We start from the raw sequence: 22,648 nt of genomic DNA, 5'->3' as shown, positions 1-22,648 counted from the left end.
CTCGCAGGTATATCTATAAATATCCTTTTTTTTTAATTCACAGGTGAAGCACTAAGTAACATTAGTGATGGTGAAGGTTTATGATGTCTACTGCCACTCGAATGCCGATGTGAATCTTCCCATTACCATCTTCCATCATCCTAATCAGATCTACCTACAATACATACACACACATGATTCATTTTTAATAATGAGCAAATTGAACTAATAAAACAGTTATTACAATTTACAAAAGTAAACTTGGACATTCATAGTCGAACACTTATTAGGCAAAAGAAAAAGTTCAATTATCTAATATATTAGGCATTTCATCTAAGGCAATTATCAGTTAAACAACATTAAACAATTAATATGTAGTTCATACCTGAAGCAAAATCGTTTTGAACTCAATAGTGATTTTGTGGAATCAAATAGAATTCACGAGGATATTTCTAAGTACACATTTGATAGGTTTCGGGCATAATCATAAAAAAATTGAAATTGGACAAACTGTATGATTGGAGAGAGAGAGAGAGAGAGAGAGAGAGAGAGAGAGAGAGAGAGCTAGTTTTATGCAGTGAAATAGATTCCATGTCTCCAAAGATATCAGATAATGTTATCATTAAGAAGCATAAGCTACTTATTGCTTGATGATAGTAAGACTAATAACATACCATCACCATGATTGTTAGTATGTGTAAGATTGAAATTGATATATAATGCATCGCCAAGCCTCGTGTCATACATTTAACAAGTTCTTTGTTTCCACCAGCCATGTCTTTTGATTTTCTGCTCAAACGAAAATTCAAACATGAGAAATTCATAACCAAGAGTAAATAGAGAGAATGTAAATAGAGATAATGATATGAACGCTAAACAAAAACCATGGATTTTCAATTTTTGTTCTGTTGAGTTTTGAGTTTAATGATTCCTACTATTAGCTGATGATGACTCCACTGATGATTAAAAGAAACCCAAAACCATAACCAAAACTCATTCCAGCTACCCACATTGAAGGTGTAGATGGTAGTAATATGGTTGGGAAGATTGCTACAGAAGTGAAGATGAATACTGCTAACACTGGTTTGTTGAAAGTTCCGGTTTCCCAATTCAAAATAGGGATAAACTCCTAAAATATGGGAGAAACAGAGGGATTGAAGTTATAGAAGTTGGAATAATTTCAGAAATCCACTTGGATCGTTCCTGAATTATGCATATAAATCAAGGAAACAGTCGAGAATATCATTAAGATTGGGAATTAGGGTTCTTTCTGGAGAGGTGAGTTAGGGTTACTTTGAGGAAATTGGGGAAATTAGGGTTAATGAGTGATTTGTGCATCAACGGTAAGAAAAAAAAGAGGAATTTGCAGATAAAATAATGAAATTCGGATAAATGCAGATCGACATACCTTATTCATTAAAAAAGGTCCGATCCATAGAAAGAAACAAACCCCCATAACAGCCAAGAAGATAAACACAAGAACAAGCTTCGACCACCACCAAAGAGAGCACCAAAAGCCGCCACCAACACTACTACAACTCCTCGACGACGAGGAAGAAGAAGGCAGTGAACAACAACCGCCGCCGCCGCGGCCATTACCACCGCCCAACCCCTCCGGTTCCTTCAAAATTACGTAATCATCCTTGCGATCTTCAATCACGATCTTCAAAAGGGTGACTACATCTGCTTCCTCATACGTCATAACAATAACAAATTCAGATCAAATCGTAATCAATTTGACAGAAACAACCCTAAAATCGGAAGTTCTGCAAGTAGCCGTTAAAACTGGTCGGATTAAATTGTGAATTATCTGATAGAGATGGAGGAATTAGAAAACAAAACAATCAAATCCAAAAGAACAGCGTAAAAGATCAGGGAAACAAACGTCGATTCAAAGAAAGAGATAAGTATTTTAGATTATTGGGAAAGTTAAAAGAGATATTTGAAGGTAGACATATGAGAAGAATCTGAGACATGTTGGATTCGAAAATGTAGTATCCGAGACATGTTGCCTTGACAGACGTCGACGACCGGGAATGGCAAGCAACGATGGTTGAAGTCTGAGGGAAGAAGCAGGCGGCAGTCAATGTTGGGAGGGGAAAGGAAGAGCGTCGATAATTAGGGCAAGAGGGAAAGGAGAAAAAAGGAAGGCGGGGTTTTTAATTTTAGACACTAATTTAAGGGCACGTAAAAATACGCGTCCTAAATCCTTAAAATTTATAGAGAGATGACATTATGTTTAGGTCACACACTTTTGCGTATCGTAAATGAATGCGTGTCATAAATTGCGCGTCGTAAAAGGCTGTTTTTCTAGTAGTGCATAAACCTAACACCATTGACTATGCACGCGATGTAAGTATAAACATCCATTTGTGAACCCATCGAAAGGGCTGACAACTCTTTGTGGAATTCTGGAGAGTTCTCTTTTTCCATCTGATAAACCTATTAAACATATGTTGATGTGTTATGTATTCTTGATTCGTTATATATATCAAAGATATTTGTTTGTTAATTACTATTACCTTTTTCAAGAAACCAGTTGGGAAATTCGGTCTTTTCGTCACTTTCAGGATGTTCAAATTTGAATTTTCTATATTGATGAACATATATATATATATATATATATATATATATATATATATATATATATATATATATATATATATATAATTGATGAATGGAAAAAAGTAACAATAAATAATGAAAGATAATTAAAAATAAGAACACTTACTCGATGTATTGTCTGACTTCTTGACAGCTATTCAATATAAACCATTCTATATTACGTTTCTCCTTTATATCAAGATGTTTGATTTGTGTTGCGCTCGTCAGTCGACACTTGCACTCAAACATCCAAAACTTGGTTTTTTCAATGACAACGTCTTCGTTTCTTTCAAGGCGATTGACATCTCGAAGGTACAGCGAACAAAATGACAAAGCTTCATCAGCAACATAACCTTTAGCTATACAACCTTCCGGCCTCGCCTTATTTCTGACATAGTTTTTTAGCTTTTTCATATACCTTTCGAACGGATACATCCATCTCATACATACTGGGCCTCCGGCAATCGCCTCATCAGGTAAATGCAAAACTAAATGAATCATAATGTCGAAAAATACTGGAGGATAAATCAACTCTAACTTGTACAAGATTCTAATAATGTCTTCTTTTGCTTTCCTCATATCCTCCATATTTAGTGTTCTTGAGAAAATTTGCTTGAAAAACGTTCAAAGATCTACAATTGGTGTAGAAGTTTCTTTGTCCAATAACGCTCTAACTCCAATCGGTAGCAAACGTTGCATAAGAATGTGATAGTCATGAGATTTCAACCGAATAATGTTAGTATCATTATCTGCCACTTTCTTACTGATGTTAGATCCAAACCCATCAGGCAATTTAACATATCTTATAAATTGACAAAAGATTTTGCGGTCAGGTTTCTTGAATGAGTACCTTGTATGTGGTCTAGTGAACTTGTTACCCTTTTTTTTTGCAACCATTGATTACACCGGATATTCAGATTTCTCAAGTCCTCACGTGCATTTGATGTGTCTTTACTCTTATCATTCATCATAGAAGTACCCAGAAGACTCTCACCCACACTTTTCTCGACATGCATCACATTTATGTTGTGCTTCAGCTGCAGAGAAGACCAATACTTGAGCTCGAAAAATATGCTACGTTTCGACCGGTTCAACTCGAATCCTTGCCGGTCCATTTTTTCCTTGAGAGTGTTAGGATGTTTACCCGGTTTACGAAGTAGTAGACGACCTAGTTGCTCTTGTATGTCTTCATTAGTAAAGTGTCTTGGAGCGGGTCTTGTCTCGGGTTGCCCGTTAAATTTCAAACTCATCCTTAATGAATCATCATCATCTAAGAACTGACGATGACCGATATAAACGACTTTATTTATTGCACAGTACGAGGGAGTGTCTTCATTGCAAGTCGGGCATGCTCTATACCCTTGTCCGCTCCAGCCCGATAAACTACTACGAGATGGAAAGTCGTTTATTGTCCATAACAACATAGCTTTCATCATGAAGAATATGTTTGTCGTTGCGTCTTTAATACGTATGCCTGATTGCCACAAAAACTTAATCTCTTCCACTAACGGCCTAAGGAAAACATCTATGTCCTTTCCAGGCGCTTTAGGGCCGAGAATCAACAAGGCCAACATGAATGATGACTCTTTCATACAAAGCCACGGTGGCAGATTGTATGTGGTGAGTACAACGGGCCACGTACTATGCAGATTACACATGTTACCAAATCGATTAAAGCCATCAGCTTCCAGCCCTAGGCGTACGTTGCAAGGTTCACTCGAGAAGTCAGGGTAATCTACATAAAAAATTTTCCAAGACTCTCCCTCAACGGGATGACGCATCACACCATCTTCTGATCTCCCCGTACTATGTCATATCATATTTTTGGAAGTGTACCGTGAAAAATAAAAACGGCGTAGTCTAGGGGTCACTGGAAAGTACCGTAACACCTTATGAGCCACTTTCTTACCCTTGGTGTTTATATTAATCCACTGACTCTCTTTACAAACTGGACAAACTTGCAATGACTTGTGTTCCTTCCAGAAGAGAAAACAATCGTTTTTGCAGACATGTATTGACTCGTACCCCAAACCTAACTTCTTCAGTTTCTTTTTTGCTAAATAATATAAACGGGGAACCTTGTTGTCTGGTGGAAATGTCGAATGCAACAACTCAAAGAGTTGATCAAATGAACTATCAGTCCATTTGTTGTTGACCTTGATATGCATCAGTTTTTCTAAAAAGTCAAGGAAAGAAAACTTGCAACCAGGATATAACTTGGTTTCGACTGCCTCTATCAACTGTTCAAAATCATCATCCACACCGCTACCCCCTGTATTCGAGGTTCCTTCATCGAGGTTTGTATCATTTTCTCTCCACTCCCACATAACATCGTCAATAACATTAGCCATCTAGTTGCTTGGCGATACGACATCTACAACTGGAGGGATTAAAGGTTCACCGTGATATATTCACGTTTTGTATGATTGACTGAAACCATATATACGAACATGACGTCTCATTGCTTTCGGATCCATGAAGTAACGATTATCACATTTCTCACACGGACATCTGGTTTCACCTTTACAATCTTGGTGTAACATGGGTCTATTGACAAAAGAGTCGAGTCTAGCTGGAACTCGGGAGATTGACGATCTATTTATCAATAGACATGATGCAGCTGAAACATAATTTAGTGTTTAAGGTTTACTCTACGGGAAACAAAAATCAAGTAGAGTATTCATAAAGTTGATGATTCAAAAAGTATCCCAACACGGGAACAAACGAACAAATAATCAGAAATGGATAGAGTATTCAAAAAGCATATATATATATATATATATATATATATATATATATATATATATATATATATATATATATATATATATATATATATACACCCCAGGAGCAAAGAGAAAGTGACTATGTTAGGTGCATTTCATGTACCCATTTTGTAGCTTTATTTCATAAAAGTACATTGCATTTAGGTTTAAACTCATGCATTTTGCATATTTTCGGGATTTTTCATGATGCAATTCCATTCACACACTTTTGTAATATTTCAGGGACTTTTGGAGGTTGGATCTTGCTTTAGGAGGTTAAAAAGAGTTGAGGGTAAAATTTCAGGGCTATTGGAGCATCGAGGAGGAATTTATGAAGAAAATGAAGATTTTGGTTTTACAGGAGTTTACACGGCTGTGTAAATGGAAGCCTATAATTTACACGGGCCGTGTAAACGCATATACAGGAGCATTCTACTTTTCTTGTTTACACGGTTGTGTAAATTGCACCCTTTAATTTACACGGGTCGTGTAAACGTAAATGCGGGTTTTAAAGCAGTTTTTCACCATTTTTAAAGGGGGGAACCGACTTTTTACTTTGGAGAGGTCGACTTTTGGAGCAGAGAAAGCGATTTTCTTGAGGATTTTGAAGTTGATTAATACTTGGGAACATTTGATTTCATTTTGTAAGAACTTTAATTTTATTTTCTAGATTTGTGATCTTGTTCTAGTCATGAGTGGCTAGAACCCTAGATTCTCCAACTTTATGTCTTGACTTCTAGTTGTGATTTCAATCATATGACTTGATGTTTTCTTTCAATTTTCTATCTAGTGAATTTGATTTTGTTTCAATCGAATGTTTGATTCTAATTGTGATTCTTACTGGCCATTTGAATTAGGGTTAGATCATTCAAGTTATCTAATTGCAAAATCCGTAATTGTTTTGTAAATTGGACTAGGTAACAAGCACTAATTTGATTTCTATTGAATGAATTTAGTGTAAATCTTTTCACACACTTTTACACTCCCGAGCTTGTGAGGAGTATTGAGTGTTGTTGGGAACATTCACATAAAGTTTAAAGCAACATTTCAATCTAATTCTAAGAGCTTGTTTAGATTAGGTTAGTAAGGTTAGGATTAATCAAAGAGCTTATTTTGGTTAATCAATGTGGTGAATGGGAGGTGCTAGATCTTGTTAGCATTTCCATGTACCAATTTAGATAGAATTGAACAAATATCATTTCATCCTTGGAATCACATTGCTAATTTGTCTTGCATAGAGTTGGAGTTCTCACAAATCCTGAATTTGTTTCATTTAATTGATCATTTACTTATTGCTTTATTCTTTTGTTTCAATCATTGCATACCAACCCCCCATTTATGTGACCATTATTGTACCTTTCGCAAAAAGGTATAAGCACTTGTCCCGTGTCTCTGTGGATCGACCCTGCTTACCTTGTATTACATTTTTAGTGCATAGTAGTAGTGTTTAAGGAGTCATTTGTACCCTTTATTTGTTGGGTTTGACACGCCTTAACAGACTACATTAAGTCATTAAAAGTATGTTGCTATTAATAACCTAATTAAGCTAAAGTTGTAATGACCAACATTAAGTCACTAAAAGTATGTTGCTATTAATTTGGTTTTATAATTAATTTAATTTGATTTTATAATGGTAACTTTGTTTGATTCTAAAGTTAAGTTAATTTGGTTTTCTAATTAGTTTAATATTTTCTTTTTTGTTATTAGTTTATTTTTTTAAACTAATTTTATTTTATTTTAATATTAACATTAACTTGATTTTATAACTACTTTAATTTGATTTTACAATTAATTTATTATTTTTTTATTGATTTTTTAAAATTAATTTAATTTTATTCTATAATTAAATTAAAATTACTAGAAGTACGTTGCTATAACTTATCAATTAAGAACTTTATCACTTCATCTTATATACACCAAACTATTAAACCAAAATATCACATAATCATACATATATATAATAGATTCAATTCCAATTTTCATTTTATTTTAGACATACAATACAACTTTCATATTCCAATTTCATACAATTAAACAATACATCCAATTTCATACAATACATCCAATTCAAATTCCAATTTCAAACAATTAAGCAATACATCCAATTTCATACAATCCTACAATTTTAGACATCCAATTCCAATTTCATAGAAAAATATACACCTAAATACAAAATCACAAAAACCATGTCTAATTCCATTTTCATGCCAATACATCACAATGAGCATAAACACAAATCAATTATACAATAGACTCCATAAAATATGATAAAACATACATAATCACTCAAAAATCATCAATTTACAGCCAAACAAGAGTCTTGGTTGACACTCAAAATCACTAACCAAAAAATCTTACAAAACATAGAAATCAATGATACAATCAGGTTTTAATTGTAAAACTAACATCAAAACACAAGAAGAATAGAAATTAGGGAAAAAAATTCGACCTTAGATAACTCAATTTCACAGAAATGTTGTTGTGGTCGGAATTGCCCTTAATTAACTCAATGGCCGCCGGTAATGACGGTGGTTCGCCGGTAAACAAGGCCCGTCGCCGGTAAAGTGGTTGTCGGTGGTCGGAATCGTAATGTGGTGGTGCAGACGTCGGACTTGCTTGAGAGAAAGAGAATACAACGATGGAAAGAAAGAAGGTCGACTGGGGGGTTATCTGACGCAAGCCTTTAGCGGCGACGAGCAATAGCGGCGGCGTAGGGTTTTTAGCGGCGACGACCTGGAGGGAAAAGTCAGCGCGTTTTTTTGGAATTTTGACAGTCGGATTGTATACAGATCAAACGGACAGGGATTGTTTCACGCGGATCGCCACTGTGTTAGCAATAGCGGCGACGCCGAGCAATAGCGGCGACAAGTAATTGACGCGTTACATGTCACCGCTATTGTTCGGCGTCGCCGCTATTGCTAACGTTTCTTGTAGTGAATCTAAAAACCCTAAAACCACATCTTTCTCTCGCCTTCCTCACCAAGCATCCTTCGTCAAGTTTGCTACTAAAGCCACCACTTTCATCTGCTCCCTAACGAGTATTCAAAACCTTAGTTCTTAAAATCTCTCTATGAAAAACCTACCTGTAAAAAACTCTAACCAACATGGTCATCATCTTCGCCACCAACAACCGCCGCCAGTGCTAAACCGTCTGCACAAACACACACACACACATACATACACCTAGATCTAACCACACATTTCTCTTTCTATTTGCAGGTTATGTTCAACCCTGTAAGATATGTGCCTTCCTTCTTGATTTTTGCCTCTATTAAAACCTAATCCTTTGTCAAAGGTAAAAACAATTCCATTTCTTTTAGATTGTGGTAAATATTTTACTTCAATGTGCAACAACATTTATTTGATTTTTGTCCTTTTGATATTTACTTGAATATGTAACAAATCTGTGTGTTTCTGATTGTGATTTTCAAGCATTTGAGTTTTTTAGAGCTATCTGCTAAACAATAGACTAATACACTACCTATTTAGCTATTTGATATTTTTAAAAGTTTTATCTGGCATACCTGAATATTCTGTATCGTTTGCATTCATTTCTTTTTATATTTAAATTTTGAAATCATTAAATAACCATTTTTTTCTTTATTTTTGTTCATAGACACATGGAATGACGTGGTCCTATACCTAACCTAAAGCCCCCTTGCTGGCATTTGTCTGGAAAGCTTTAAGAAAGAAGAAAAAAAAAGGTTTTGAGTCTACAAGTGCAACTCTATTCAGGTCTTTGAAAGCATGAGTTAATATGAAATCCATTGTATTGGAAGTCATGGTCTATTGGAATTTTCTTGTCTTTATAAACCATTTATCAACTGTTGTTTTGTGATGCATTTTCTTAAAGGTTAAATAATTGATATTTTTGTTATTTTAGTTTGATTTGCATTAATTTTATTTGCTTTTTGCAGATTGTGACTTATTAGAAATTTGTTGTAATTTTCCTCAAGAGCTGATTATCATGATGACGGATGTCAAAGGCTGATTGTTTGAGTTATGTTCGATAGATACTTTCAGATTTGTTTGTAAAGATTTCGATGTGAAGTGTATAAATAAGTTTGTATTGTTGTCTTCCAATCTCAAATTGTAATTTCATAATTTTAAAATATGTAATAAAATTCAAAATATTAATGACAACCACAGCTCTTCATTTTTAAGTTGAATATACATGTGTTGTTTATGTTCGACTATGTTAATGTATTGAAAGTTTAAAAAATCTATATGTGTTTACTTTAAACTAAATAATAATAACAGTAGTATGCATCGAGTTTTTCAAAATTATGAGTTATAAATTTTTTAATCATTTATGTAGACGTAAAATGTAAAATTTGATTCCTTTTGATGAAAGTGGCAATGTATTTTGTTGTTTGGGTATTTATAATTGTAAACAAAAAAGATTTTTTTCCATCTTTTTTCAGTCATCAGATGAGCCGAACATTAATTAATATATTTTGTGTTTATAATTTATTTTCGTATCTATATAAAAAGTACTATTTATGAAGTTAATTTTACGAATCTATAATGTAAGTAGGTGTTATTTGCAAATAAAATGTGTACAAAATTGAGTAATGTATTTATCTATAAGTTACTAAGCTTAACAAAACACAAAATAAAGTAATGTATTTATCTAGCTCGAATCAAGAAAAAAAATGGCAGATCTGTTGTCTACTCAGGGAGAAAAAAAGGATGGTGCAGTGCTCAGGTTCTCCTTCAGTCGCAGGTTCTTTTGCTCAAGCTCTCCACACCGGTTCCTTCTATCGCAGGAGAGCCTACCACAGCAGAAACACAGAAATTCACAACACAGAATCTCTGAAACGGGATACCAATTCAAAGCAAAATAGAAAATAGAGCAGCAGTGTAATAATCAAAATAAAAAAATATATATAATCAGATTATATAAAATAATGATTAGTTCAAAGTTAATGATGCAATTAGTGACAAATTATGAGGCTTAATATCTAAAAAAAACGTCACTTTGATTAGGCAGTAAATTCGAGCTAGTGGAAAGGTTTCATCAGTTAAGCATCTAGGCATTATATATAGCACGTAAAATCGAGTGGAAACCCCACAAGAATTTTGGAAATCGACAGAGAATCGAAGGAGAAATAGGGATTGGAAGTTCTTGAAGTATTTTCGGAGTTGTGCTTGAAATTAAGGTATGATTCATCAGTTTCAGCTTGTTATAGTTGCTATAGTAGGTTTATATGGTCGTGCTACGCGTTTTGGTTCCACTTAGGGTCTCGATTTGGCTGATAATACTATAAATCGATAAGGATTTTAAAGGAAACAAATTGGATGCAATAAAAGATTTTATTTATCCCAATTTGATTTTGTTTTTGATGATTAATTGTGGATATACGACTAATAAGAAATGGAGATATGATTATTTTATATCTTTATTTGGTAATTATTTTTTTTTTAGAAAAGTCGAAGTCGCTGTACTTATGAAAATGACAGAAAAGAAAAAAATGAATGTCGGGTCAGTAAGACAGCTTACCGGGCCACTTTCAATATCTACCGCCATCTCCAAACCTCCAATCATTCTCCAAAAAGCCTTTTTAAAATTTTAGTCCTTGAGTTATGAAGAACTTGCAAATTTGGAGGCATATTTCCACATATATCTTGATCAGATAAGTATAAAAGATACAAGTTTGGTATAGGATTCTCTAAGACATGACGAAAATATAGGTACACGCTTCTAACTTTTCATTATCACCATTACAAAAACAATGTCTTCGTCCGGGATAAACCTAGAATGTCAAATTCCACTGGAGGAGATCATTCCGGCGACAAAACACTTCAGTTCAGAAACTAACGTCGGAGAGAGTGGATTTGGTATGGTCTATAGAGGACAACTCTCTGAACAGTGGAAACACCGCTTAGTAGCCATCAAGCACCTTCATCCTAATAGTCGTCAAAAGAATTGGTTTTACCATACAAAAGGGCTTAGCGGCGCAACTTGTTGCCCGTCTGCCTTCTCATTCTTTGTATGATGATAACTAAAACAATTAACTTTGTAGTTATGATATGTTATTTATACATATTTGAATATTATAAAAATAAGAAGAACGATCAGACCATTTTTTAATTTCAATCATCCAAACATCATCCCATTCATTGGTTACTGTGAAGAGGCAAATGAGAAAATTGTAGCTTACGAATATGCTACTAACGGAAGCCTCAATTATCAACTCCAAGACCAAAATAAGAGGTGTTGCCTAACATGGGAACAACGCCTGAAGATTTGCTTGAGGGCAGCAAGAGGAATAAAGTACCTGCACTCCGGTGTTGGAGAGCACAAGAGAGTAATTCATAGAGATGTGAAGAGTGCTACTATTTTGCTTGATGATAATATGGAAGCTAAAATATGTGATTTTGGTTTTTCAAGATTTTGTCCTAGAAATCAGCCCAATACCCATGTTCTCACAAGGGTTCATGGTACAAGGTTTTACATGGATCCGAGTTACATCGAAAGAGGTATGCTCTCTAAAGAGTCCGACATATACTCATTTGGAGTGGTAATGTTTGAAATGTCAAGTGGGATGATGGCTTATCCTGCAAGGCCCTTTGAAGAAACTAAGGATCAAAAATATCTGATTGACATAGTCCGAAGTTACTATGACGACGACGAACTAAAACATGTTAGTGAACTTGACAAGTTAATAGATACCGATATCAAAGGGAAGATTTGTATGAGTTATTTTCATAAATTTAATGAAATTGCACATATGTGTATTAACTTTAACATAAAGAAATGCCCGACGATGGATAAGATCATCGAGGCGATCGAGGAAGCACAAAGTATTCAAGTAAGTCTTTTATTCGATATTTTTTAGGAAATATATTTCCATAGCAAGAATGAAAACTATCATGCATGGAATATATAATATGACAAGTTATTCGATATTTTTTAACTATATATGTTTCTAATCTTTTTTATAAGAATATATTTTCAATAAAAGAATAGACTTGTTCTGGTTTTTGTGTGTAAAAATCAATTTTACCCTGTTTAACGGATGTGCATTTTCTTCTTGTCGTGGCGATCTACTAAGTCGATCATCCTTGTCATGCACTATTTCCTTTTTTCTTGGTAAATACATCTACGTACCATGTGTATGATGGTTATTTTCATATCTAATGATACTAGAGGAAACTACCATTTTACAATAGAACTTTTTAACAACTTCTAAAATTTGGCCTCATAAATATTCCATTAACTGAGCTTTCAAATCGACAAGCAGGAAATGGAAAAACTTCTATATATGGGATAAACTGAGCATTCCAATCGACAAACAGGAGAGTAGGAAAAACTTTTATATGGTAGGTCCAAATGATCTATCCATTACATGGAACGAAACCGCTGCATACTGGGAATTGAGACATATACCGCAATCAAGGTCTCTCCTTTTCTCTCTTTATCGTCACATTGTATGTTATTATAGTGTATTTGGCATTCATATACATTGCCGTTTGTGTAGGTTCCCCGAGGTGTGGATACTTAGAAAAGTATGTTGGCTTGAGATCCATGGTAAAATAACAGTTGTGAAGCAGTTAGAAAAGAGTACATATGTCGCGTATCTTATCCTTCAAACTGCTGAGAATTGCAGGGGACTTGATGTGCCAGCAAATTCAAGCATAACTTTTGGTGGGAAAAAAATGGAGACGGAAAATGTTTATCTTCAAAGACCAAAGGATAGTAAAACATGGCAAGAAAACTATGTGGTTCCTCATAAGAGAAAGGATGGATGGAGATTAAGTTGGGAGAATTCAAGTACAAGAAAGGAGATGACGGGGAAATTGACATCGCGTTTGAGGAAATTATCAATGGAAACTGGAAGCTTGGTCTTATCGTGGAGGGTATCGAGATTCGGCTTAAATAACTTTGCTATATAACTTAGTACTAAAAGTATTTAGTGTATAATTCCTAATTTTAGTTATTGTAAATTACGCCCATCGTTGTTAACGAATAATAATGTAGTTTTATTTCTATTATTTATCTATTTGTGTTGTATTTTTAATGTATGATGCTATCTACCAGCACGAGCATTAGGTATAGCGTAGAGGGGCGATTTTTAATGTGTTATGTATTTAGGGTTAGTTTGCTGTGTTTTGCTAAATTGATAAGAAACAAAATAATCAAAAAAGATCTAAAATAAGTTGTCCAACTAAAAAAATACATTTAAAGAATATAAAAATCAAAGATATTATAAAAATTAAAAAAAATTAAAAATTAAAAAAAAAAACTAAGAAAAATGTACACTATTAATTGTTAAAAAAAAGATGTAATTGTAAAAATAATTTAACAAAAGTTGTAAAAAGAAATACAAAAAAAAGTTGGAAAAGAACTAAAAGTCACCTTAAAAAAGGTTATAAAAAATTTAAGAAAAACTTATGGAAAGTATTTGTATACAATTTGTAAAAAATACCGAAAGAGTGGTAAAACTATGATATGGATGATAGTTATAGAAGAGAAACATAGAGACTCAATCCTAGTCATTCATTTTGCAGCTCAAAAAATAATAAAAAAATTAAAATTTAAAAATAAGATGAAAATTCCGAAAAATCTTTTTTTAATATTATTTTCGTTATTTATTTTTATCCAAAATAATTAAATGAGCTTTGTTTATGTATATATGTGAATATTCTAACAAAATTTTACGGGTAGTACTCTAGTAGAATATTAATATATTCTAACAATCCTAATGAAATATTAGAATATTTTAACAATTTTTACAATTCTAATAGAATATTAGATTATTCTAACAGTTCTATTTAAATATTTATTATGTAGTATTTACTAGAATATTATGAGATTCTAACAATTCTAAAAAATAATCATATAAAGTAAAAATGGTAATCTTTTTAAAACAAAATTTCATTTTATTTTATTTCATTAAATAAAATGACAAAATTAGTATTAAAAAATTCAAAATGTTAAAATTGTTTTGTATTTTAGAATATTTTTCGCTGACAACATAAATAATTGGCTAGGAACACGTCTCCCCTGTTGTAACATCCGAAAATCATGACAAAAATTTTCATTTTTAAAACAAATCCGAAATCCATAACTTACATCAAAACATAGTTTCTCAAAACCATGAACAAAAATCAGAGTATCCCAAAATCATAACATATATAAAAATCCAGGATGATGTGCACAATCATACATTCGCATTGTCTCTATCCTCTAATGTACCTAAAACCGTAAACTAAACTGTAAGTCAAAGCTTAGTGCGTTTCCCCAACATACTTTGCATGATAATGAAAAGTACAATACATGGAATTGGGTTTGATGGTATTTTTCATATCTAATGATACTAGAGGAAACCACCATTTTACAATAGAATTTTTTAACAACTTCTACTAAAATTTGGCCTCACAAATATTCCCTAAACTGAGCTTTCAAATCAACAAGCAGGAGATGTGGAAAAACTTATATATGTGGGATAAACTGAGCATTCCAATCGACAAGTAGGAGAGTGGAAAAAACTTTTATATGTTAGGTCCAAAGGATTCATCCATTGCATGGCAAGAAACCGCTGCATACTGGGAATTGAGACACATACGTTGCCGTTTGTGTAGGTTCCCGGAGGTGTGGATACTTAGAAAAGTATGGTGGCTTGCGATCCATGGCAAAATAGCAACTGTAAAGTTGTCAGAAAAGAGTACATATGTGGCGTATCTTGTCTTTCAAACTACCAAAGATTGCAAGGAACTTGATCTGCCAGCAAATTCAAGCATAAGTTTTGGTGGGAAAAAAAGGGAGACTGAAAATGTTTATCTTGAAAGACCAAAGGCTAATGAAACATGGCAAGAAAACTATGTGTTTCCTCATAGGAGAGAGGATGGGTGGATGGAGATTAAGTTGGGAGAAATCGAGTACAAGGAAGGAGACGACGGGGAAGTTGACATGGCGTTTGTGGAGGTTACCGCAAATCAGAAGAGTGGTCTTATCGTGGAGGGCATCCAAATTCGGCTCAAAGAACTTTGCAATTACCTTCTTTTATCCATTATTTTATAATATTCATTCAAATCATAAAATTAATATACTACTTTGTTATTTAATTAATAAAATATACTATAACTTAGTAACAAAAGTATTTAGCATATAACTTCTAATTTTAGTTATTGTAAATTACATCGTTGTTAACGAATAATAATGTAGTTTTATTTCTATTATTTATCCATTTGTTTTGTATTTTTAATTTATGATATATATATATATATATATATATATATATATATATATATATATATATATATAATCATTTGTAGTTTTTTTATAAAATTTCAACATTTAATATATTGTTATTTAATTTTACTGGCTTGAATACTCTATACGTAAAATGATGGCAGACAAAGGGTAATTTTTATTGAAAATCTTAAATAAAAATTCATGTATATTATATATTTATATAATAATTAGTTTTTGTTGCAGGTTAGAAGACTATCTGTTTGTGAGACAATGGGATCTGCTTCTACAATTTGTAGTGATAAAACTGGAACATTGACATTAAATTTGATATGTCTATGTTTCTTTACTTTTTTTGGATTATTTTTATGTTTCTTCAAATTATAAAATCTTTATTATTTTGTTGTCTTCAGATGATTGTGGTTGAGGTTTGTAAATGTGGTAAGAAAATTGATCCACCAAATAAAACGTCTGAATTGCCATCTAGACTTGTATCTCTTCTCATTGAACTGGCAGTGTATTTTTATCTAAGGTAAATTCGTTAAGAATTTATTTATCTTAAAAATAATTTTTTATAACTGTTTGTAACTTTTGATGTAGGTTGGTGGAAATGTGGAGGTACCATTTACTCATATATTATTTTCTTTTATAATTTTTGATTTTGTTCCTCATAATATATTATTATTATTATTATTATATGCAGCTTGGAATGAATTTTGATGATGACCTGATTTTGATGAGATGACGCCAGGTCATCTTTAGTAGTTCATGCATTCTCATTCGACTCAGAGAAAAAACGAGGCGAGGTTACAATCAAACTGGTAATATAATATTTTTATTTGTATTTTATTATAATTATTTTTATTTAATTGTTTTTAATATTTGGTATTATACTTGTTCTAACATTTTAGTTATTAAAGAAACTTTGTATTTGAACGTACAATGGTCTAATGTGAGTGTCATTCCATAAATCTTTTCTTTTGTTATCTATTTTTGTATTGAAAGTACTATGTTGGCTGTTATAACATCTTATTTTTGTGTTTCTTAATCTATTTATGTTGGCCCTTATAATTTATTTCATGTTTACTTTTGCTATAATAGGAGGCTTATGGAAGAATATTTGGATTCGCATCTAGTACAATAATGCCCCAAAAGGTTCGTTTAATTTTGTCTATTATAGTATCTACTTCCATAACATTTTACTTTATAGTTTTTCCTATCATGAGATTCTAATAACAAAATCTAACATCTTATATTCATGTTTTAACTGTTTTAATTGTAGGTTGTGTATGAATACTGGAAATGTGTGGGGGAGATAGATATTAAAGATATTAAAGATGTGAAAGTTGTGGAAAATTAAGAATTATGAATTATGGTACTTTGAAATTAATGTTAAACTTTGATATATGATGTTTTAGGATTTTTGGTAAACTTTGATGGTTGATGATTTTGGTATTTTAAGGTTAATTGTTAGGTTTGGAGTGTATATTCATTAATATTTTTGTTATATAAATATTAATGTTTGTTTTGGGATTGTATAATTTATTTGATTTTTTTTTCTTATTTTTGTTTTAGATTGGTAATAAAAAAATCAAAAAATATGTTATTATATTATTAAATTTGTGAACGTTCAGCAACAGACTAAAAAAATATTTTATCATACATTTGCGAGGGATCAACGATGGATTACAAAAATCTGGTATCATACATTTGCGACGGATCATCAACGGACTGCAAAAATAAATATGGAGATTTGAGATGGATCAGTGACGGAGTAATGTTACTACGTTTTCTCGATGGATGTCCTAAATGAGTGTAGTAAGTAACCATTTGCGATGGATAATCTGTTACTAAATCGTTGCAAGTAAAAACCAATCTGTCGCAATAACTCTCGCCGGCACATTAGCCATGCTTAAATTTGCTATGGAGTTTGTCTGTCACTTATCTGTCGCAAAGAATCATTAGCAACGGAAAGCAACGGATTGGTCTGTCGTTGAAACTCTTGTTTCTAGTAGTGTTCCATGCACACACAATAATAATAATAATAATAATAATAATAATAATAATAATATACATAAATAAATAAAAATCTCGTATTAAAATTGTCGTGGACTCTGTCTGAATCAACTAACTAAGACGAGACGGTATGGGCACTTCCCGTGCTCGTTGTGCGAACGTGGCAAGCCTTAACGGCGTCGTGATAGGGGGAACACCGCCCCCTTCTTGTTTTTGCTCGTTGAGGGCGAAACTCGTTGGCGTCACAACCGGAAGAAACGACACCATTTTCAAACGTTTCATCGACTAACCGTTTGGCAACAGTTCTTTTATATATAACAAATTAACTATTAAAAAAAATCATTTACCCTATAAATACCTACCATTTTATAAAAATTTTCACACAATTTCTCTTCTTCTCTCTACATACTTTCAATTATCTTCAAAAAAAAATATGGACCCTTTCGACTCCTCCGATGATTCAGATGACAATATTTTCTTCTGTATCATTATTACACTACTGACCTGCTGCAACCAGACCCAGCCCCGCTACTAACAAGACGTGCGATGTTAAACAGAAATCGCGATGAAGGACACGAACATCTATATCGCGATTACTTTGCGGATAATTTTGTATATGGGTCGAAGGACTTCAAAAGAAGATTTTGTTTGAGTAGAAATGTGTTCCTACGGATCGCCAACGCCTTGGAAAGCCGGTATCACTTCTTTACTATACTTTTATACAAAATAAATAAAAATCTAGTACATTTTTCTTTAATTTTACAACATATGCAATATATTTTTAAATTGTAGTTAATTTATGTTTAGGTATGAATTTTTTTCAATTGAGATATGATGCTAGAGGTAGACGAGGGTTTACAACGTTGCAGAAATGTGTTGTGGCCATTCGTTTGATGGCTATGGGGGAGTCACCCGACACCATGGACGACTATATGAGAATGTCCGAAAGAACCGCAATGGAGAGTTTGTATACATTGTCAAGGGGTGTTGTTGAAACATTTGGAGACGTGTATTTGCGGAAACATTCGTTGCATGATTTGCAAGAATTGTATGTGGCGCATGAAGAATGCCATGGGTTTTTCCGGAATGATCGGAAGCATTGATTGCACACATTGGAAATGGAAAAATTGTCCGGTAGCATGGAAAGGGCAATACACAAGTGGTCATCACGGATCACCTTCGTCGGTTTTAGAGGCTGTTGCTTCTCAAGATTTATGGATTTGGCATGCATTTTTTGGGGTTGCGGGTTCCAACAACGACGTCAACGTTCTTGATCAGTCGTCAATATTCGACTATCTTTTGAATGGAAAGGCCCCGGATGCTCCTTTCACGATGAATGAAAACGAATGCAAATATGGATATTACTTTAATATATCCTCAGTATTCCACATTCGTGAAGGCATTCCATCACCCGGTTGAAGAACGATACAATTTTTTTAAGAGAAAACAAGAAGGAGCACGTAAGGATGTGGAACGTGCTTTTGGAGTGCTGAAGGAGAAGTGGCATATAGTTGAACATGCAGCACGACCATTGGATTTAGAAACTTTACGATATGTCATGTATGCATGTATCATAATGCATAACATGGTAGTAGAAGATAAAGGGCGAAATATTGCATACTATATCCCAACGGAGCCCAGACACGTTCAGTTTCAACCAGGAGTAGCAGAGTATTTGCATCGAGTCGTTGACATTGAAGACGCAAATAAACACAGACAACTACGAGAGCACTTGGCGGATTATATCTTCTATGGTAACAATAACGATAACGAATAGCGTTTAATTTTTAAAAAAAATGTTTTTTAACCGAATAGAGTTGTATTTTTTTTTTTTGAATTTGGATGTTATGTGCAATTTAATTTATATGTTATTTTTAATCTTAAAAAATTGTTTTTATTATATGTTATTTATAATTTTTAAACATTATGTTTTATTTATTATGTTATATTTAAAAAGTATTTGTTTAAATTAAAAAAAATCGAAAAAAAATTAGAAAAAAAATTAGAAAATGGAAAAAAATTGGTTTTATAACAAGATGCAACATAGTGACCGTTTCCGTTTCCCCATTTAGTGTTACAATGTGAGGCGACACCAAAATGGTGTTACAATGTACATCTACTTGTCGATACTAAATGCTCTAAACACCACTTTAGAAATAAGTCGCCATAATGGACATTCCTAGATTTATTTGACTCTTTCACATTTGATCCACATGCATTGTTCCCTAGTTATTATGTTTGAAAATTACGTCTGACACTTCGACTTGTACGGCATCGTTATTTTATTATGGTAACTTCGAGATTTCATTATTAGTTTTAATTCCACTCCTGCAACTATCATATGTCTTGCTAAGATAAAATATAGTAGATAGAAGTCAGTCAACGGTTATAAGATTCTTAAGCCATGGCCAATATAGGTACGCGCTTCTAATTAGCAAACTCAGTTCTATATATTTTCACAGAAAAGCTGCTACTACCATAACTCTACATAATCACCAAAATAAAAAAATAATGTCTTCTTCAAGGGTAAACCTAGAAAAATGTCGAATTCCACTAGAGGAGATCATTCAGGCCACAAATGAGTTCAGTGAAGAAACTCAAGTCGGAGATGGTGGGTTTGGTATGGTCTACAAAGGAAAACTCTCTGAGAATAACCGCTTAGTTGCCATCAAACGCCTTAATCCTAGTAGTCGTCAAGGAAACGTCGAGTTCAAAAATGAAGTCAAGATGGTTTCAAATTTCAATCATCCAAACATCATCCCATTCATTGGTTACTGTGAAGAGGCAAATGAGCAAATTGTAGTCTACGAGTATGCTACTAACATCAGCCTTGATCATCACCTCCAAGACCCAAATAAAAGGTGTTGCCTGACATGGGTACAACGCCTGAAGATTGGCTTGGGGGCAGCAAGAGGGATAAAGTACCTACACTCTGGTGTTGGTGAGCACAGAAGAGTAATTCATAGAGATGTTAAGAGTGCAAATATTTTGTTAGATGATAATATGGAAGCCAAAATATGTGATTTTGGTTTGTCAAGATTAAGTCCAAGAAATCAGCCAGAAACCCAAGTCTTGACAAGGCCTTGTGGTACAATGTGTTACATTGATCCGGTTTACAACGAAAGACGTAGGCTCTCTAAAGAGTCAGACATATACTCATTTGGAGTGGTAATGTTTGAAATATCAAGTGGGATGATGGCTTATCATGTAAGGTCCTTTGAAGATACTAAGACACAATCTATGATCGACATGGTCCGAAGCTACTATGATGACCATCAACTCGTTGATGGACTTGACAAGTTAGTAGATACTGCTATCAAAGGGAAGATTGATATGAGTTCTTTTCACAAATTTAATGAAATTGCACATGAGTGCATTAACATGGACATAAAGAAACGACCTACTATGGATAGGATCATCGAGGGGATCGAGGAAGCACTAAATATTCAAGTAAGTCCTTTATTCCATATTTTTTAGGAAATATATTTTAATTTCATAGCAAGAATGAAAACTATCATTCATGGACAATATAATATGATATTAGCTATTGCATATTTTTTTAACTATGATTCTAATCTTTTGTATAAAATTATATTTTCAACAAAAGAATGGATTTATTCTGGTTTTTCGCTCTAAAAAGTAACTTTACTTACCTCTGCTTATTGGAATCCCGTATTCTCCTTGATCGGTCTATATGCTAAATCATTCATCCTTGTCATATACATTATTTTCTTTTTCCTTGGGTATCATCTACCGTTCAAATCTAATGACACATGAGGAAACTATAGTTTTTCATGTAACTGTTAAGCCACTTCGGCTAAAATTTGGCCATGTAATTATTCCACAAACTGATCTTCCAAATCGACAAGCAGGAGAATGGGAAAAAGTTTTATATGTTGGAGGCAAACGATCTGTCCATTGAATGGCAGGATGACACTCGATACTGGGAATGGGGACATGTACCGGAATCAAGGTACTGTACACTCGATCAGGATCATTGTATATATATTTTATTATAATTCGCGCATTCGGCTTTCATACATATACGTTGCCCTTTGCGCAGGTTCCCCGAGGTGTGCATACTCAGAGAAGTATGGTGGCTTGAAATCCACGGCAAAGTAGCAGCCGTGAAGCTGTCACAAAAGAGTATATATGTGGCATATCTTGTCTTTCGAACCACCGATGATTGCAGCGGACTTGCTGTGCCCGCAAAATCTAGGGTAAGTTATGGTGGGATAGAAATGGAGACTGAAAATGTTTATCTTCGAAGACCAAGGCGTTTGCAAGAAAACTATGTGGTTCCTCATAAGAGAAAGGATGGATGGATGGAGATTAAGTTGGGAGAATTCGAGTACAAGGAAGGAGATGATGGGGAAGTTGAGATGGTGCTTGAGGAGGTAACTCGTCAAAACCGGAAGAGTGGTCTTATCGTGGAGGGCATGGAGATTCGACCTAAATAACTTTGCAATTATCTCGTTTTAACCATTCTTGATTTATAATATGTATTCGTATTATAATATATATTAATATTAATATTGTTATTTAATTATTAAAATGTATAAGACATTAACTAGAATATATGATTTCTAAAATTTCTAACTGTAGTAACTATAAATGACGTCCATCTTTGTTAATGAATAATGATGTAGTATTTGTGTTGTTATCTACTTTGCACTATTTTAAATGTTTGATGCTATAAGATATCAGGTCGGTTTTAAACTAAGAAAACCTATCCATGGATTATAATTAGTTAAGGTTTCCAAAACACATACTAGGTGTTGATCCAAAACTAGGGAGAAATACAAAATGTTGTCTTGAGGTTGTGATTTCCGGTTATTAACCTTGATCAATAAGGTTTAGGCTTTGTGACAACAACAAAGCAACATGACAAAAAACAGGCATTACTAAAAAACAGAGCAATAGTAACAGAATTTTAGCGACCGATAAATCCATCGAAATAACAACAGGTTACTAAAGGATTTCCGACGGATTAAGAAAGCCTGATTATAAGGATTTCAGCGACATCTTTAGAAACACAATATATCAATGAGAATTGAATGATTACTTTTTACCCGGTTATTGACCC

General features: G+C 33.4%; 4 protein-coding genes across 4 annotated transcripts; 3 read left to right on the top strand and 1 right to left on the bottom strand.

The window, feature by feature from the left end:
- Positions 1-3,207: 3,207 nt before the first annotated feature.
- Positions 3,208-4,934, bottom strand: LOC145157780 (uncharacterized). Its single transcript, XM_079076775.1, has 3 exons — positions 4,465-4,934; positions 3,490-4,224; positions 3,208-3,385 (listed from the first exon to the last, which is right to left on the bottom strand). The coding sequence occupies exons 1-3, from the start codon at positions 4,932-4,934 to the stop codon at positions 3,208-3,210; spliced, it is 1,383 nt and encodes a 460-aa protein (XP_078932901.1).
- Positions 4,935-14,850: 9,916 nt separating this feature from the next.
- LOC145157779 (putative F-box protein PP2-B2) lies at positions 14,851-15,375 on the top strand. The gene has a single exon (XM_079076774.1). It carries the CDS (start codon positions 14,851-14,853, stop codon positions 15,373-15,375), a length of 525 nt encoding a protein of 174 aa, XP_078932900.1.
- Positions 15,376-18,633: 3,258 nt separating this feature from the next.
- Positions 18,634-19,339, top strand: LOC145157778 (uncharacterized). The gene is made up of 2 exons (XM_079076773.1): positions 18,634-18,828; positions 18,944-19,339. The coding sequence occupies exons 1-2, from the start codon at positions 18,634-18,636 to the stop codon at positions 19,337-19,339; spliced, it is 591 nt and encodes a 196-aa protein (XP_078932899.1).
- A 588-nt stretch (positions 19,340-19,927) lies between these two features.
- Positions 19,928-22,180, top strand: LOC145159511 (putative serine/threonine-protein kinase PBL28). Its single transcript, XM_079078515.1, has 3 exons — positions 19,928-21,012; positions 21,435-21,535; positions 21,626-22,180. Exons 1-3 carry the CDS (start codon positions 20,074-20,076, stop codon positions 22,020-22,022), a joined length of 1,437 nt encoding a protein of 478 aa, XP_078934641.1. The 5' UTR covers positions 19,928-20,073; the 3' UTR covers positions 22,023-22,180.
- The last annotated feature ends 468 nt before the right edge of the window (positions 22,181-22,648 follow it).

This window comes from Lactuca virosa, chromosome 2, assembly GCF_052849685.1.
Source record: "Lactuca virosa cultivar CGN04683 chromosome 2, Lactuca_virosa_CGN04683_v6, whole genome shotgun sequence".
Lineage (NCBI taxonomy): Eukaryota > Viridiplantae > Streptophyta > Magnoliopsida > Asterales > Asteraceae > Lactuca > Lactuca virosa.
The sequence above is the reverse complement of the archived record's forward strand: the minus strand, read 5'-3'. Positions and strand labels throughout refer to the sequence as shown.